The sequence below is a fragment of the Myotis brandtii genome, unplaced genomic scaffold (assembly GCF_000412655.1).
Source record: "Myotis brandtii unplaced genomic scaffold, ASM41265v1 scaffold499, whole genome shotgun sequence".
Classification (NCBI taxonomy): domain Eukaryota; kingdom Metazoa; phylum Chordata; class Mammalia; order Chiroptera; family Vespertilionidae; genus Myotis; species Myotis brandtii.
In genome coordinates, this window is record NW_005369027.1 from 889,405 (window position 1) to 907,461 (window position 18,057).

At 39.6% G+C, this 18,057-nt stretch overlaps 2 protein-coding genes across 2 annotated transcripts in view; one reads left to right on the plus strand and one right to left on the minus strand.

The window, feature by feature from the left end:
• CTNNA3 (catenin (cadherin-associated protein), alpha 3) overlaps window positions 1-18,057 on the minus strand; it is a 1,348,181-nt gene that overhangs the window by 780,982 nt on the left and 549,142 nt on the right. The window lies entirely within an intron of this gene.
• Window positions 26-18,057, plus strand: part of LRRTM3 (leucine rich repeat transmembrane neuronal 3) — a 161,525-nt gene continuing 143,493 nt past the window's right edge. Inside the window, exons 1-2 of the mRNA XM_005876776.2 lie at window positions 26-347; window positions 698-2,229. Coding sequence (XP_005876838.1) covers window positions 344-347; window positions 698-2,229 — 1,536 coding nt within the window. The 5' untranslated portion in view covers window positions 26-343. The remainder of the gene's footprint in view (window positions 348-697; window positions 2,230-18,057) is intronic.

Genomic DNA, 18,057 nt, shown 5'->3' on the forward strand with positions numbered 1-18,057 from the left:
CCCATTCTTTTTTTTTTTTTTCACCCCCCCCCCGTTCCCTCCTCCCCCTCCAAAAAAACCTGTAAAGATGCAAAAACGTAATATCCATGAAGATCCTATTACCTAGGAAGATTTCGATGTTTTGCTGCAAATGCGGAGTTGGGATTTATTTGTTCTTGGAGTGTTCTGCGTGGCTGGCAAAGAATAATGTTCCGAAATCGGTCCATCTCCCAAGGGGTCCAATTTTTCTTCCTGGGTGTCAGCGAGCCCTGACTCACTACAGTGCAACTGACAGGGGCTGTCACGCAAGTGGCCCCCTAAGCCAAAGCAAAGACCTAAGGACGACCTTTGAACAATACAAAGGATGGGTATGTTTTGTCATTTTTCTTCTTTCCTTCCTTAAAAAAACAAAAACAAAGAATCCTCTAGTCTGTGTATTACTTCTGCCTTAATTATTTTAGAGATTACCTTGCTCTGCTCTAAGGCTATACATTCAATTGCTTAGTGAACACGTTTCTTGCTTAACTATTAAAAAAAAATCACCAAAACCCTGAAGGCAATTCTCTTTAGATGACAAGGAGATGGTGATGTGATGTGAAATGTGGTTATCTAGATTTAAATGTTTAAAAAGAGAAAACACATGCCTGCTCTTGCTTGATTAAAAAGAAACGCATTCTTTTTTGGGGGGATAACTTTTCTAAGTTGTTTTTATTTTCAGGTTTCAATGTAATTAGGCTACTGAGCGGATCAGCTGTAGCACTGGTGATAGCCCCCACTGTCTTACTGACAATGCTTTCTTCTGCTGAACGAGGATGCCCTAAGGGCTGTAGGTGTGAAGGCAAAATGGTATATTGTGAATCTCAGAAATTACAGGAGATACCCTCAAGTATATCTGCTGGCTGCTTAGGTTTGTCCCTTCGCTATAACAGCCTTCAAAAACTTAAGTACAATCAGTTTAAAGGGCTCAACCAGCTCACCTGGCTGTACCTTGACCATAACCATATCAGCAATATTGATGAGAATGCTTTTAATGGAATACGCAGACTCAAGGAGTTGATTCTGAGTTCCAACAGGATCTCCTATTTTCTCAACAATACCTTCAGACCGGTGACCAATTTACGGAACTTGGACCTGTCCTATAATCAGCTGCATTCTCTGGGATCGGAGCAGTTTCGGGGCTTGAGGAAGCTGCTGAGCTTACATTTGAGGTCGAACTCCCTGAGAACCATCCCGGTGAGAATATTCCAGGACTGCCGCAACCTGGAACTTTTGGACCTGGGATATAACCGGATCCGGAGTTTAGCCAGGAATGTCTTTGCTGGCATGATCAGACTCAAAGAACTTCACCTGGAGCACAATCAATTTTCCAAGCTCAACCTGGCCCTTTTCCCGAGGTTGGTGAGCCTTCAGAACCTGTACTTGCAGTGGAATAAAATCAGTGTCATAGGACAGACCATGTCCTGGACCTGGAGCTCATTACAAAGGCTTGATTTATCAGGCAACGAGATCGAAGCTTTTAGTGGACCCAGTGTCTTCCAGTGTGTCCCGAATCTGCAGCGCCTCAACCTGGATTCCAACAAGCTCACATTTATTGGTCAGGAGATTTTGGATTCTTGGATATCCCTCAATGACATCAGTCTTGCCGGGAATATATGGGAATGCAGCAGAAATATCTGCTCCCTGGTGAACTGGCTGAAAAGTTTTAAAGGCCTGAGGGAGAACACCATCATCTGCGCCAGCCCCAAAGAGCTGCAGGGAGTCAATGTGATCGATGCCGTCAAGAACTACAGCATCTGTGGCAAAAGTACCACGGAGAGATTTGATCTGGCCAGGGCGCTCCCCAAGCCCACGTTCAAGCCCAAGCTCCCCAGGCCGAAGCACGAGAGCAAGCCCCCTCCGCCCCCCACGGTGGGGGCCACGGAGCCCAGCCCAGAGACCGATGCTGACACGGAGCACATCTCTTTCCATAAAATCATCGCAGGGAGCGTGGCCCTGTTCCTGTCCGTGCTCGTCATCCTGCTGGTGATCTACGTGTCCTGGAAGCGGTACCCGGCCAGCATGAAGCAGCTGCAGCAGCGCTCCCTCATGCGAAGGCACAGGAAGAAGAAAAGACAGTCCCTCAAGCAGATGAATCCCAGCACCCAGGAGTTTTATGTAGATTACAAACCCACCAACACCGAGACCAGCGAGATGCTGCTGAATGGGACGGGACCCTGCACCTATAACAAATCGGGCTCCAGGGAGTGTGAGGTATGAACCCTTGCGATAAAAGCGCTCATAAAAGCTGGGCAATAAGTGGTGCTTCACTGAACTCCGGTGACTATAAAGGGAACGTGGTGCCCCCTCCCATTCCCTCTCCCTCTGCTGGCAAGGTCCTCCCCTGTCCGCTTGAGTACATTCATCACACTGGTCATTTTCCCCTCCTGCATAAGGCGCCCATTGAAACTTAAATACCACGATCAATGTGCAGCTTGAACTGTGGTTTAACATAATGCCTATTGTGTCAGGCCCTTTATTGATTCCATTCATGTCACACTGTTTTCAGATAAAACTTCCCTTTTACAATTAATCCTCCACATCTGCTGTTATTCTGCTAGACCCAGATGCACAGTTCTGGGAGGTGTGCAGTTTGTTGGCAAATCCAGGGAGAAGGGGATGACCCCAGGTACTTGGACCTTGAGCCGATTCCAGGAGGATGCCCAGGACAGGAACGTTTAGAGGCCGAGCCTTGAAGCAATGCCTGGCTCCAAAAGAAAACCGCAGGGAGCTACCAAAGGCTGGTGCTGGGTAAACGCAGCACCACCAGCCGGTTTCAGAGGCGTCTGGATGGTGCTGAGGCAAGTCTAGGGGAAAGTGCTGAAGGGTTAAAATGCTGCGGGGAGACAAGCGCAAAATGTGAGGAGATGGTACACACACAAAGTTTCCCACCTGAGAGCTTGTCGCTGAAACCCACCCCTGTGACATCAGACCAGAGGCTTCCCTGTCCTTTTCTTCCAGCCTCTCCGTTTCCAAAATAAGCCCCTTCACTAAGTGGCCAGGAAGCAAATGTGAGGAGGCAGATTTCCCCACCGCTCCTCACATCAGGGACTTTTCAGAGACCAGGCTTGCACATGGGAAGGCAGCTTGCTCTAGGCATGTGGTTGGGAGCTTCCCAGAATTTCTCATTTCAGCTCTTCTGGGGGCCCTAATGGGGGGAGTGGAATCATGAGCGCTCTCTGTTCTCTGTTTGGGCTTTGTCAGGCTGTCCTGTTGTGTTCCATTAAGTGTCCTGCACACACACGAGTCCCCTAACGACTGACACTTCATTCAGATGTGTAAAGAGAACACATTCCAAGACATGCTTTCCACCAAGAGCCTCAGTCAAAAGGATGCTTTTGGTAACACCTCACTGAATGTACCAAGTAAACCTTAGAGGGAGAAGACCAACCCTATGGCACTCGGCTTTGCTTTTCTATTGCTGATGTTACGGTGTCCCTATGCTCATCTGTATTGTGAACGCATTCATCAGTATGATTCTGTACCGACCCTGTTGGCACTGTGCAAGCTGCATGCGCGGTTTTATGTCGTAGGTGAAAGTTTATTGACTGCAGCTCAAATATCATAGCTTCTGGATTTAAGTAACTTTGACCACAGTTCATTAAGATTTGAGAAAAATGTCTTTAGCCTGTATCCTCTTTCATCCTCCAAAATGAACAATTCAATTACAGTAGTAAAAATCAGGAATTGCAACGTTAAGTCTGTTTCATTTCATTTGGCTTGCCAAACCATGTCCCTGTTCTTTCAAAACATAATCGCCGCAGCAAAAAAAAGCAAAAGTGAATGGCTATTTTTACCAGCATTTTTATATAGTCTGGGGGCTTTTAATTTGCTGACAGGCAAAAATCTAGGCAAGTCACCATGAAATATAATTGCAAGGAAGCCGGTTTATAAAAATCACACTTTTATAAGCAATAAAGAAAAAGGAACACTTAAAGTGGACTTTGGTTTTAATTAAATTTGAAAATAGATGGCAGTTCAGAAAAGCATCATAGCTACAGTATATTTACCCATGAAGAATTGTTGACTATACATTTATTAATGGCAAATTGTCACAGAGTCCCAATGGATTAATAATGCAGACACTTCCTTACAGTACTATGAACTGGATGACTGAGCCTACTGTGATGTTTTTCACTGAAGTTGTAAGTTTACATTTTTCATAAAATGTCAGTAAATACATATTCCATCTAAAAAAGAAATTTTCTTTGGTCAGACTCATTTTTATCTGTACTAAAGATGACTGTTAATTAAATGCAGTGTTAAAGTGAAAAAGCTCATTTCTATTCTTTGACTTGACCTGCTGCCTCATTTGTCATGGATACCAAATAAATTTAAGCAAGACATATTTATACTTAGATTTTTGAATTCTTGCAAATTCTCAGTGCTCTGGTACCACTAGTATATACAAAATATATGTGCTGTATTGGAAAGTGTTCCTAAAATTCAAAGCCACTTGGTGGGTAAGATGGAATGAATGACCAGCATTTTAGGGGCTAGTCATTTTTTTTATAGTGTAACTTTAATTCTTTATGAATTTTATAATGAATAAGAACCACAATAAAATCCCTTAGAGTAAAACTCATTTTGATTCAGAACATGAAATTACAAATTTTTTTTAAAAAAAGATCTCCCCTTTTGGGGAATGAAGCTTCTCTAGTTCTTCATCTCTTCTGAGCTCAAATATTTAATTCTTGTCAGTAAGACAATAACTTGTTCACCACCACAAATTTAGCAAAGCCACCTGGAGAATGTTCTCCTCCTCAAAAGTTGTTGCCCTCCCCAACCCCAGGGCACTTTCTGGACTTCAGATCATAAATCTGTTTTCTTGACTTTTTCAAACTCATTGCATATTTGAGAGATATCATTGATATTCCATTTTCTAGTGCAAATTTCCTCAAAGATGACAACAGTTCAATAAACAGCCTAACCTGTTGAACTGCACAGCAGAGACACATGGAGGCGGATGGGCTCAGTCAGTGCTTTGAATGCTTTGTCAGAGAGAGGATGCAATTTAGTCTCTGAACTGCATGGGTTTGGCCCCCATTTTTATAGCCCCAGTACCCACAGTGCTACCGCAGCATGAAGTTAATAGTCCCAGTGTCACGGTCTTCTGGGAAGTACTTATGCAAGATATATTCCTTTTAAATTAGTTTACATTTTCCAAGGATGTTGACATTACATCTTTTCAAAGAACTGAAACCATTTTTTCCTTGATTTAGTGAATCAACTACCTAAGAGTAGACAACCGGCAATAAACTGCATTTCTGTGGAGCAGGAGTGACCTCCAGTGGCGGCTTAGACTAACCACAGCTATTCACACGTTTTATACAGTTTTTAAGTCCTGAATCCTTACAGAAACGTGGTTGACGAGACATATAGCTTTTGATCTGTGAATCATATTGGAATTTATTTAGTTCATCTCCCTGGGAAATTGAGTTATAGTGTTTTTTTAAGTTATTGTTTGCATAGTTACTTATCTAGTAATGCCCAAACAGAGGCCATAGAACTAGTACTGAGGACTTGAAATAAGTGCCCAAAGATGATGAACAAGTTGTAATGTAATAAGAATAAATAAGAATTATTTTAAAGCATTCATATTCATCTATGTTGGCCACATATATATTTTTTCATTAAATGGGTTAACGTTTCCCATCAGCAGGATACTGAAATATGATGTAATTTAGGTTGGGGAAAAATAAACTTCAGTATTAACATTGAAAGAATCAGCATCAGCTATTCACTAGTCAGTAAGAATGTCTGACTATCACATGAGGGAGGCGTCCCCTTCCGGCTGCAGGACTCTCCAGTTTGTCAGTCATGCCAGTGACCTGTGCTTTGCCCCAGAGCTCTCTCCCCTCTTCCTCCCTCCCCATTGCAGCCAGCTGAACACGGGTTCCATTAGGCTCTCTGACAATGATGTTACAATCCAAGAGGTGATGATTCATGGATAATGAAATTATGCTCTCCTTCTGGGGAAGGATAATGCAGAGTCAGAGTCATAGATTTGGCAGGGGTTTGGGGGAGGGATGCTGTAGGTGCATGAAATATCTCCTCTTCCCTTCACGTTTACCAAGAAGAGAACTTAAGCAGTTGATTTAAACGGTGAATTAGACTAGCAGAAAAAAAAAAACAAGCATCAGGCCATGAAGCCTAACAAACACAAAATGAGTTCCACATATGACACATGAGAATTGAACCATGAGGAATGAAAAATTCAGAAACTGTGTAGCTTCTTGTATTTCCTTTCCCCTGGATCTGTAGCAGAGCCATTGTGTTCTCTTAGCTAACTGCATTAAAAATCAGAGGCAGCTGGAAGATACTATGAGCATGAAAAGTAATGTTGGTAAATTTGAATTATAAATATTGTAAGAGAAATATAATTAATGAAAGCTAAGTAGCTTGTATTAAGGGACCCTTAAAAATGAATAAAAAACACACAGGTGAAAATGACAGTTTCTCTAATCTACAATCTAATAGCCTACAGTATTGGACCCAAATTTTGCTTAGTCTCCAAACCCATTGGTGATACTTGCATACTGGAGTAGAATACAGTAGAAATGCTATAGAGTAATCAACATAAAATAGCTCTTTATTTGAGGAAAGTACAGCCATATGTGGTAGAGTACAGGTCTTGGGTTCAAGATTTTCTGACACTTGCTAATCAAGTGATCTCAGGCAAATTATTAGCTTTTCTAAACTTAAACTTCCATATCTGTAAAAAGGGCATATGTTATTTGACTTCACATGGTAATTGGGAGAAGGGAATAAGAGAAGTACTTTGTAAACTACTTATTCTTTTCAAAGAGTGCTTCGTGAGATATTGAGCTGTGTTTGTCAGTGTTCTATGTTTGGTCTGGGTTACAAAGACATAGCTAACCTCTGTATTACACAAGCCCAAATCCACTTTACATTAATGGCAGTGAGTCTAGATCTTTATTTGTGTTTGACCTTTAGTTTCCATAAAAAACACAGTTTCTTCCATCCCATGTTATCTAAGTCTAGGAGTTTATCAATAATGATCACAATGTACAATAAACATAAATAAAGACACCAGCCCTAGAACACTGAATGGAAAGATTATCAAAGTGCATCAAATTGTAACTGTTTCCTAAATCAGGTCATTACAGCAAGGCCTTTGAATCAACATAGGTTACTTATCCATCCCTTTTCCAATACCACTATTTTGAGCCCTCGTTGACTTTATAAATTCAACATTTATGGCAAGATGACATTGTTATTGAGCAAAAAGGTATTAATCACATGACATCTACTCTGCTGTTTCATTTTTTTCCCAGTGAAAAAGTATCCAAAATCTTCCACTAGTATCGAAATTACTATAGACTTCATTTTTAGTTATTGTCATTAAAGATCACTGGATTTAAAAAAAGTAGCATAAGAATACAAAGGCTTTTTTTGAGTAACCACCAATTCAGTTATGCAAAATTAAATACTTAAGAGTCTTCATGGGACTTTCAAGAAAAAATTTACCAATGTAATCATAAACCTGTCTTCACTGGATGTAGCTGGTTTTAACAAGAATGGTATAACAGGTGTAATTCCAAAATTCTCATAATTTAAGTTGACAAACTGTTCCTGTTTGTTGGCTATGTTTCTCTGGAATTTCTGGAGAACAGAGAGAATAGTGGTTTTTCATTTGGAAAAAGCATTTGAGAATTTTATGCTGCTTTACCTTCATGGGATTATTGGTAGATGTTCTTGAGTTGGGTAAGAATTCCAGGAACACAGGGAGAATACAAATGAAAGAGCAAGCAGAGGTAATCTATTTTACAATGTACTTTCTAGTAACAGAATATCTATATACAATAATTCATTTTATTGGAAAAAGAAGCTTCTATCTTACTCTATTCTGCACATATTATAATGAAAACTCATAATTCTCTCTCTCTCTTTATTAATCTTCACCCAAGGACATTTTTTTTCCATTGATTTTTTCGAGAGAATGGAGGGGAGGGAGGGAGGAGGAGAAAGAGAAAAACATCCATGTGAGAGAGGCACATCTATTGGTTGTCTCCCTCATTGGTTCTTCTCCCTCAAAAAGAAAATGTCCTCAAACAGTGAGGCTATACTATTCAGTGGTGTTCATGGCTTCAATGGCAGGTTATACTTTGGGAAGCAAACTTGAGACCCTCTGGTATGAGGGCCAATGCTCTAACCACTGAGCATTGCCTGCCAGGGCTGGCAAGTCATAATTTTCTTGACAATTCTCTATATTGTATTTTTATTTTTCAAGGACTCCCACCTCACCCTCCATGAATTTTCTTTATTCCTTTCTTCCACTCTTAAATTATTGCTCTCTACTTCCTATACAACAAAAAAATATCTTCCCTCAAATAAATCATCACAACTTGGTCATCTCACTCCAAGAACAGCCTATCTCCAATGAAAAAAAAAATTAAAACTTCAATGAAATTTAAGTCTTCCTGACAATCTCCCCTTTCCTCTATAGCTGACACACTACCTCTTTAGTGTCTACTTGTTTTCAATGGAGGAAAAAAGAAATATAGTTGAATTACAGGATGGTAACATATTAAAGCCCACTATTTCCTTTTAAATTAACTGATTCCTAGAAAACTGAGTTTAGGACTTTATGTATGGGCGTGCTCAACTACATTTCACAAGTAAGAAATACTCAGACCAGTCATCAGAATTTTTGGGAATAAAATGCAAATATCTTTGTCTTACATATAAAATGACAAGGCAAATTGCATACTTAGCAAAGGCAATTTCTGTTAAAGCTTAATTGTAATAATTACCATCTATCCAGGGTGTAAAATATATTTTGCCAGTAAAGAGCAAAGGACTTCAATGAAATATAAATCCTTGTTCATCACTCTTGGGGCTCTAACTTATTAATGAAGAGGGGTGAAAAGAAAATGTCCTCAAACAGTGAGGCTATACTATTCAGTGGTGTTCATGGCTTCAATGGCGGGGTTTTACCTTCTGAAAAAAAAAAGAAACATGTTCAACCCCCTTTTGATGCAATCCACCAGAATCCCACAGGAATATTTAAAGGAGACTTGTAGAAGATATTATGTGGAGGCTAAAGTAGCCGAGTGGCTTTAAGCCTGTGATAAGATTACAACAGTAAGAAGTCTAAGTTTAAAAATGAACTTAGCACTTTAGGATCAGTATTGGCTTGTGCTCATTGATTTGGGAATAAATTTTGCATTCTTTTCACTAAATTTCAAAGTGAAAAGGTGTCAATAGTTGGGGTACTGCCATTTATCCTATGAAAAGTTAGGTAACATCACTGAATGATGATTAAAATGGAATAACATATTACATAAATGTATTTGCTAGGCTTGTCACTGATACTTAGGAAAAAAAATCCATATCCTTTCTATAAGGTGATATATTTTTATTATACATTTGTGTGTGTGTATTTTTGTGTAATTGAGTTATTATTATTTGCAAGGAATATCTACCTAGTTTTTTAAAATATAAAAACACAGTCCTTATATTGACTCTGTTTTCATCCATTAATCTTATACCTTGCCCCTTCTTAAAGGACTGCCCTATAAAATAATTCATACTCTACCCACACAAGACTTCTCAAGCCAAATTATACATCTCTAGTTCCCATTAAAAATGATTTCCAATAATTTATCATTAGCATATCCCTCTGCTAGGTAAATTCTAACCTTCCAGTAGAGTATTTTTCTCAACCTGTGGCACCCAGTCCTGCCCATCACTCATCATTAAGAGGCAGCATGCACTTAGTCCTATGGACTTTTACAGGGAGGATTGAGTAGTAAGTGTAAAAATCTACATATATTATTATGGGCTTCACTTTGGTTGTTTTTATGGTCTAACACACAGAGCTGTGTGGGGCCTTTTCCATTGACTTTTTAGAGAGAGCGGAAGGGAGGGAGGAGTGGGGAGAGAAAGAGAAAAACATCCATGTGAGAGAGACACATCGATTGGTTGTCTCCCTCATGCGACCCGATCTTAATGCAAAAGCATTAAGCTAGCTGTAAATTCAAAAAAAAGGACAAGGTAGATTTTTTTAAAACAGAGTCCAAGGCTCACATCATCTATTTATTAATCTACCAATGATCCTAAACGATGAGCATGCTGTATTTCACTTTCCCGACATCTGATTTACCCTCCCAAGTTTACCATCATATTAAGCTTCACATTCCTTCCATTTTCCATTGCCAACAGAGAGGTTTCTTGTGCTTGCTTTTTGGTTGTTTGCTTTGTGTTGTTTTCTGCCTGCAGATATTCTCCCTGTTGTTAGAATCTATCACTTTCCCTGCTTTTCTAGAATCCCCACATTGGATCCTGTCAGAAAGTCATAGGGAAATTTGTCAGTTTTATGGTTGAGGCGATCAGACAGACAGACTGGGTTTGTCCCTAGGCTGCAATCTAGACAAGTCTGGGATCTCTGCCTTCTGTCTCCCCAGCCTCCCAGTGCCATGCCTTTTCTCTCGGTTCCTTTCTTTTTACCAAATATCTAGACCAGTATTATTGTCCCTCGCAAGAGCACTCACATTTAAATAACAGATCTTTAACTAAAGGTGCGAAAGTCATATACTAAGAGCAAGCATACCGAGCAGGGTTGGATAAAGTGCTTCTGGGGGCAAATGGCATTGCAAGCACTTGTTAACATAAAAACATTCAAACCTGTAAAGAATTTTTGTGAGTTTATTTGAGCCAAACTGTCGACATATGCCGGGAAGCAGAACCTCAATGGATTGAGATAATGCTCCTGAGAATGGCGGGTTACATCTGTATTTATACATCAAAATCAAAGGAGGGACGTAGGGGGGTTACATGAAATCCATTGGTGATAGACCAGAGAGGGGGGAGAAAGCAAAGGGGGGGGGGGGCGGACCTGGGATTGGATAAAAAGTAAAATGATAGGTGGGTGGGAACAATTAACATGATAATGAAGGAATTTGTGGTCTCTGTCCTGGTGCCCAGCACATTAGGTTGTGCCCCAAGGGGTCCAGAGAAAGGGAAGTTACAAGTTACCCAGACATTTCAAGGGTATGTTATTATAGATGCAAAAAGACAGATAGGCTCAGTTAAGGTAAAGGTTGACCTTGTCAGTGAAGATACCGGCCTAGGATGTAACTACCCACCATAGCTGCTTTTAGTTAAGTTAAAGTTAAATTTCAGACCATCCTTTGTGGTTACTTTAGGTCTCTGAGTTTGTAAGACCGCCACACAGGCCTTCCTTGAACTTGTGAGGTTAGCATGTGGCCCCTTTCGTCCACGCACTTATGAAATCATCCTATATAGATGCCCCTGGATTTTTCTCAAAGATAAGTTTGGGCCTTTCCAAAGGAACCTATGCAGGGCCGATAATCCAGGTTTCATTCAGTAAACTATAGTTTGAGAAGGATCTTCAGTGAATTCCATATGCACAGGCTTTCTTCTTAGTTTTTCTCAATAGAGAGACAATATTGTATAAAAGGAAAGTTGGGCTAGAAATCCAGGAAGAATTAACTTGGATTCTGACTCTGGGACTTAATAACTAAAAACTCCCGAGTCTTAGCTTCTTCATCACAATAAAGAATAAAACAATATAATCATCACAGAATCGTTATAAGGTAAAGAATCAGGAATCAGCATTTCTTGCTTTGGACAAATTAGATGTATTATTATTTAATATTCCCATAGATCCCATAATGATTCAATGAGATGACATAGATAAAATCACTTCGTACAAAGCTTGGCACATAATAGTAACTTTCCCTTTCCCTTTATTAGCTCTAACTGCTAACAATTTCAGTACCCCATTTTGTTTTAATAGTATCCCACTATTTATTTTTATATGGAATAGTAAACAGATATCTGACTTTCAAGAAATAGAATCTAAACTGCCATAAACTCAGGGGCATCTGGGCACATAGTTAATACTGAACAGTAATGTGAAATATAAAAGCAGAGTCCCAGTGCTCCCCAGGAAGCCCAGCTGCATCTCCACCCCACTTCCCATGCCCTAGCACTGGCCCGGGCTTGAAGTAGCATGTGCTTCTCCACTTCCGTGCTTTGGTCAATCATTTTCCTTTGTGATGAAATGAATGTCCTCCCTTCCAAGTTCTCTTGGCAACCTCTGAGGCTTTCTAGAATAGATCCACCTCAAATTCCATGCATTCTAGAAGGCTTCTTAATCTTGCCCTTCGCTGCTTTCCGTATTTCGTACCTCTATTGGAGGCAACACCACAAGCTGCCCTGTGTTCGAGGTATGAATGTGTATACAGACCCTTTTTGAGGAAATGGACCATTTCATTTCTTTCTTCTTCCCGTGAAAATTGTACAGCATTTTATTCATGGCTGTACAATTTAGATTTATTCAATTCAGATTGAATTGATATCGGTTGAATTGACTTACTGGTGATATTATAAGGTTACTGGTGTATTATAAGATAATTGCCAACCTCATATTTATGTATATAGTCTACATATACATTTTTGTTTTTATTTCATATATACTTTTCACATATTCTGTCTTCTCCGTTATCATTTAACTGGTTTCAGTTTAAACTGTTGCTATGTCATGAATAACCTACCAATGACTTTCCTTTGATAATTACCAAAGGTATTAACATTTTAGGGGGTATGTTAAAGTGACTAAGAGCTAAAAAGAATGTGAATCAGAGAAAGAATATTTAATTCTAAGTATGAATACATCTTGATTTTAGTGGAGGCTCAGTAGTTAACTTTTGTTATAAAAACCATATATTCATGACTTCTCTGTCCACTGCCTCTTGGAAAAGGTCCTTCTCTCTTTAGCTGGGATGTCTCCTTATCTCATCCCCAGTCCCACAAGGCTTCTGCGTTAGACACATACCTAGGCCTCCTCTCTCTTACCAAACACACAAAGGGACTGCTACCCTACACTCTCAGAGAGATGAGGTCAGAGGTCTTTGTCTTTCTGATCTTATACACATTTTCAAAGCAACTATTCTACTGGAGGCTTCAAACATCAAATACTCAGAAGCTGACAATTTTCAATGCTCATCTTTTTTGTTGTTGTTGTTGTTAATGCTCATCTTTATTACCCCCTGAACACGGCTTACACAGGAAGCTTAACTTAACTGACCCTATAGAATTGAAGCATGTGCCCTTTGTTGAGTGTCTCTCCCTTCCTTACTTCTGTTTACCCTCTTCCTCTTTTTCACTGAATTTCTTTCTTCTCTCTCATCTCCACTTAGAACTTCTTTCAGTTTTTTTCCTCTATCCAACTTTTGCTTCTAAGTCAATTTTCACTACTTGAATATGCATTTTTCTGGCTTGGTTAAAAGGTAAATACTAATGTTTTTTTTTATCTCAGAAAAGCGCTAATTAAAATGACAGTCTAATAATTTAATTTAAAAGAGTCAAAAATCTATTTGTATTCAACAGCTTTGTTTAGTTCTATAAAGAACTGTAATTTTGTAATTGTAGTCCAATTTCAGAACTAGAAATAAAATCCTCCCTGGTATAGTTTAAGTCTCATTTTTTATCACAATTTCTAAGGCAGGACAGATTTGTAGAACATCTAAGTATTCCTCTTTGTGTGAGGCTCTGGGCCTTGTTAAATTTTGTCATCTATGGAGTAGATTCATTTTTTGGATTTATATAATAAGAGAACTGAAAGAAAACCTTTATTTAGTCATAAAAACTCATAGCTACAAGGATTTTTTGAGAAACTTGTAATCATTTTCTTAGCTTCAATTTGAAATTCTAAGATAATTTAATGGACTTTTTAACAATATTGCCAAGAACAGCATTCCTTGTCCCTCTCTTTGTTATCCATTCCAGGGTTTCATGAACAGTGTATCATTTTTTCACCTCTAACTTATAACTCCCTTGCTTATATACTCAGTGGTTATTTAAATTTTAAGAAGAATTTCTTTGTTTAATTTTTTACTAAAGAGGAAGAACTCAGAAGTGGTTGGGTTTTATTATCATTTTCAATTTTCAGTACTAGAATCTGCTTAGTCTAGCTCAGGTCTAGGGCCCTGGGTTCCATGACATACTTTGAAAAGATAAAAAAACACTGTTCTGAAATTAGCACTAATATACTTTAGATTCAAGAAATTCTGCATAGAGTGGCAGCTGAATGAAAAGAACCCAGCGCTTAACTCACCTATAACCAATCATATAGGTAAGAATTCCCAGAAGGACCTATTCAGTAATTTTCAATGCCAGGCTCACAAATTATATGTCCAGACGTCAAATTTGCACACAAATCATTGAGCCCCAACTATCTCCTCATATTCAACTCAGTTTTAACGTCCAGCACTGTGTTGTGCAGAAATAATCAATGGTTAAATTATTCCCATTTTGTTGGCTCAGCTCACAGTAGCCCACTGATTAGGATGTGTGTGTGTGCGTGTGTGTGTGTGTGTGTGTGTGTGTGTTGTTGTTGTTATTGTTGTTGTTGATGATGTTGTTGTTGTTTTTTTAACTATCTGATCTTCAGTTTGTATTTCAACTGTACCCAAGTGCAGATGCCATCTCTGGTAATATGACAAAACAGATTTTGGTTTATAAATGTTTCTGTGTGTGCCAAGAACAGCATGAATCCTGCAGTAACTGTCTGGTGGCCCCGGGGGTTGTAAAAAGGCAACCGAGTCTGCTGGAGAATCATTTTAGAGTTTATGAAACCTTCTCCACCTGTAATTTAAGAAAAAAAGAAAAAGCCCAACACTCTTAAAGAGCATGGGGGAAAGGCAGTTTAAGAAATAGAAGTCCTCTGTTTCCCCGGGAGGCACTTCACCAGGCAGACAGCCACCCCACAGTAGAGGGACCGCATTTCCTCAGCTGATTCGGTTCATTAACATGCACGGTTACAACAGGCTCGCTCAGAGCCCAGAGCCCCGCAGCTGAATGGCCGGGGTCTCCATTTCCCTCCAGTGTCACCCTGAACGTGAAGCGGCAAGCATACTGCCCAAACACAATTTGACTCCCTAAAATCCAGCACTATAAACATGCAATGCATTTCTCGGGCACATTTTAAAGGACGTATTATCAAGATTTATGGCAGGAGGATGGAAATCATTTGCAGCGAGGCAGCACCAGGAGAATATTCTAGGTTCCTCTCAGGATAGTTTTAAAGTAAAATTTACAAATAAATCTTAGGGGTAGAGTCCCCTTTCAATGCAGAAATCTTCAACTCTTTCCTTTCAAATATATGGAATTTGAATCTGACAAACAGCCCGTATGGTGCCAGAATTTATGAGTGATAGGAAAAGCCACAAAAGCTATTTGTCACATAAACTGCAGAGCTCAATATCAGTCTGCAGGGCTCATTTGCAGAACTCAGAAGGAGCCTGGGAGGAGGGGATCCTAACAGCTGCAGCCTTGACCGCACTGCCCGTGCCAGCCAGAATTCAAGCCGCGTGAGCTGAGTGTGGCTGAAAGAGAGGGTGGCCAAATTAAATAAAAGGAGAAGGAGAAGAAGAGGTTCTTATTTCTAAGTTTGTATTAAATGTGCGCACAGATGAATACCTGCAAAACCAGTGCAAGATAGATGAGGCCTGAAGATATTCAAATTAAATCTGTTCCTGAAAGACTAATTTCCTGGTATAGGGGAGAGGTTACAGACTTTGAATCAGTTACCCTAAGAGCATACCTTGGCATCAGTTTCCTCATCTGTAAAATGGAACAGTGCTTCACATCTCAGGGCAATTTTGAGGATACACTGAGATAACACATAATTGTGGGCATGGCAGGCGCCCAATAAAAGTGATTCCCCTCTCTCTTACTAGGTGTTCTCAAAATGCTACAAGTTGATATGAATGACAAAGTGCAAGTTCCCACATTTACCATTTAAATTACCAGGTTTGCAATCTATGAAAAATAATTATATATCCCTGGAGCTTAATCAATCCATCATGAAATCAGCCCCAGAAAGGGCTTACCATAAATTTGGAAACCCTCTGTTAATATCTGTTAATGGAATTTCTATATTAAGTATTGTTATGTAATAATTTTGCTGAGCACCACAAAAAAATTCTAAGCTTAGTGTTATCTTCTAACAATTCAGTATTATTGCCTTTTCATAAATATTACTCAAAGCATTGAGTCCATCATTTTTCAAATCTCTCTTTAAAATGTTGCTGTAATGTCTGACCATGCCCACCCTTCATTTTTCTCCCAAAGTACATACCACATCCTTCCACACTCAATGCTGAAGGGAATATGCTATTACTACTGTAGTGAGCCAACTGGTCTATGTAAATTAGCACCTAATTCATTTCTAGTAGGAAATACTTTAGGCATTTGGCAGTAATAAAATATTAATATTCATATTTTAAAAAATTACAATTGAGTCTATGAAATGATGACTGAGTTCTCTAAAGCAATTTACCCAAAGAGTTACAATACAGGAATTCTAGTGGACATTTATTGAGCACGTACTATGTAGAGGCATACAAATGGATTTTTGTTTTCCTCAAGGCAAACAAAACATAACAGAGGACAAAGGATTTTTGAAATTTGGAGTTATATCACCAGGAAAGCCAGTGAATTATTTGACTGGTTTGGAAAGTCACTTCTTTATAAATAAAGCATTGGATTTTCTCTTTCAAGAGAAAAATTTGATACTTGCCCTTCACTGGAGACATGATAATAACTAGTTCTTTTTAAAGACAATGAAAAAAATAAAAAATAAAGACAGTGAAAAGAGGAGAGATGAAAAGAGCTATAAGAGTTTCTAAATGGCACAAGATCTGTGAAGTGGTAAATACTAACACAAACCTCATAGAGTTGTTATGTGGATTCATTAGTTAATTAGTTAACGACTTCGAAGTGCTAAGTCTTATTAGATTTATTTTTACACTTTCACACATGTGAGAGAGAAATGACTGAAATTAGACACTAACTATAGCATTCGAACCTTTTGGATCTTTCCATGATATGCTTTCAAGACAGTCTTTCCTACTCTGATTTCTTTTTCTCGTAGGACTCCTGAAAAGCCGATCGAGACACTGATCCCAGACCCTTATTTTCCAGTATTAGCACTGGTTTCCAGTTGACACTAAGCACAGAATTGAAAAACCCTCAGAGTCAGGTCTTTTGTGTAATAATATAAGGCATTATTTGATAATAAAAGCATCAAGTATTAAACATGGCATTTAAATGTAGTTTTGTGTCTCTGTACAGCAGGGGAGAAAAAACACTGTTGCATAAATCTGAGAGAAAGCGGACAAGGGAAGGATTCGAAATCCAATGATAACTGCCTTGCCTTTAGGAAATAGTGACTGATTTCTCTCCTACATGCTGCGAAGTTGAGAAAAGATGGCAGAGGCATAACTAGGTTAGCGATATCCTAATATGTGGGAGCCATTTCTATAGCTTAAACAACAACTTGTTGTTGACATATGTTAAACAGAGAAAAGCGCAGGTACCACCTACAGCTCAATGGGTTATGGGCATACTTGTGTTCTCTGCACCCAGATCAAGAAACAGAAGATCCCCAGCACCCCAAAAGGCTCCTCTGAGTCTTCCAATTACTAGCCCTGTCTCCAGAATTAACCACTTCTGTTACCTCTAACAGCATGGAGTAGCTTTATCTGTCTTGATACTTTATATAAATAGTATAAAGTTTATACCCTCTTTGGGGCCTTGTTTCTTTCTGGCTAGACATTATCTTTCACTAGAGGCCTGGTGCATAGATTCATGCACTGGTGGGGTCCATCAGCCTGGCCTGCGGAGATGTTGGGCTCTAAAACATCCCCCAAAGGGTCCCAGATTGTGAGAGGGCAGTTCTCGGTGACACACCCCAGAATCAGGCTCCCTCCTCTCTGGTTCCGGGTGTGTCACCAGAGAGCCGCAGCTGCCAAGTCACAGCAGCTAGGCAGCTCCTGCGTTGAGTGTCTTCCCCCTGGTGGTCAGCGCGCATCATAGCTACTGGTCGAAGGGTCAGATCATCGCTTAGGCTTTTATATATATACTAGAGGCCCGGCGCACAAAAATTTGTGCACTCGGGTGGGTCCCTCAGCCCGGCCTGTGCCTTCTTGCAGTCTGGGGCCCCTCGGGGGCCCCTTCCCCTGGCTGCTGGCACCAGTTTTCCTCCGG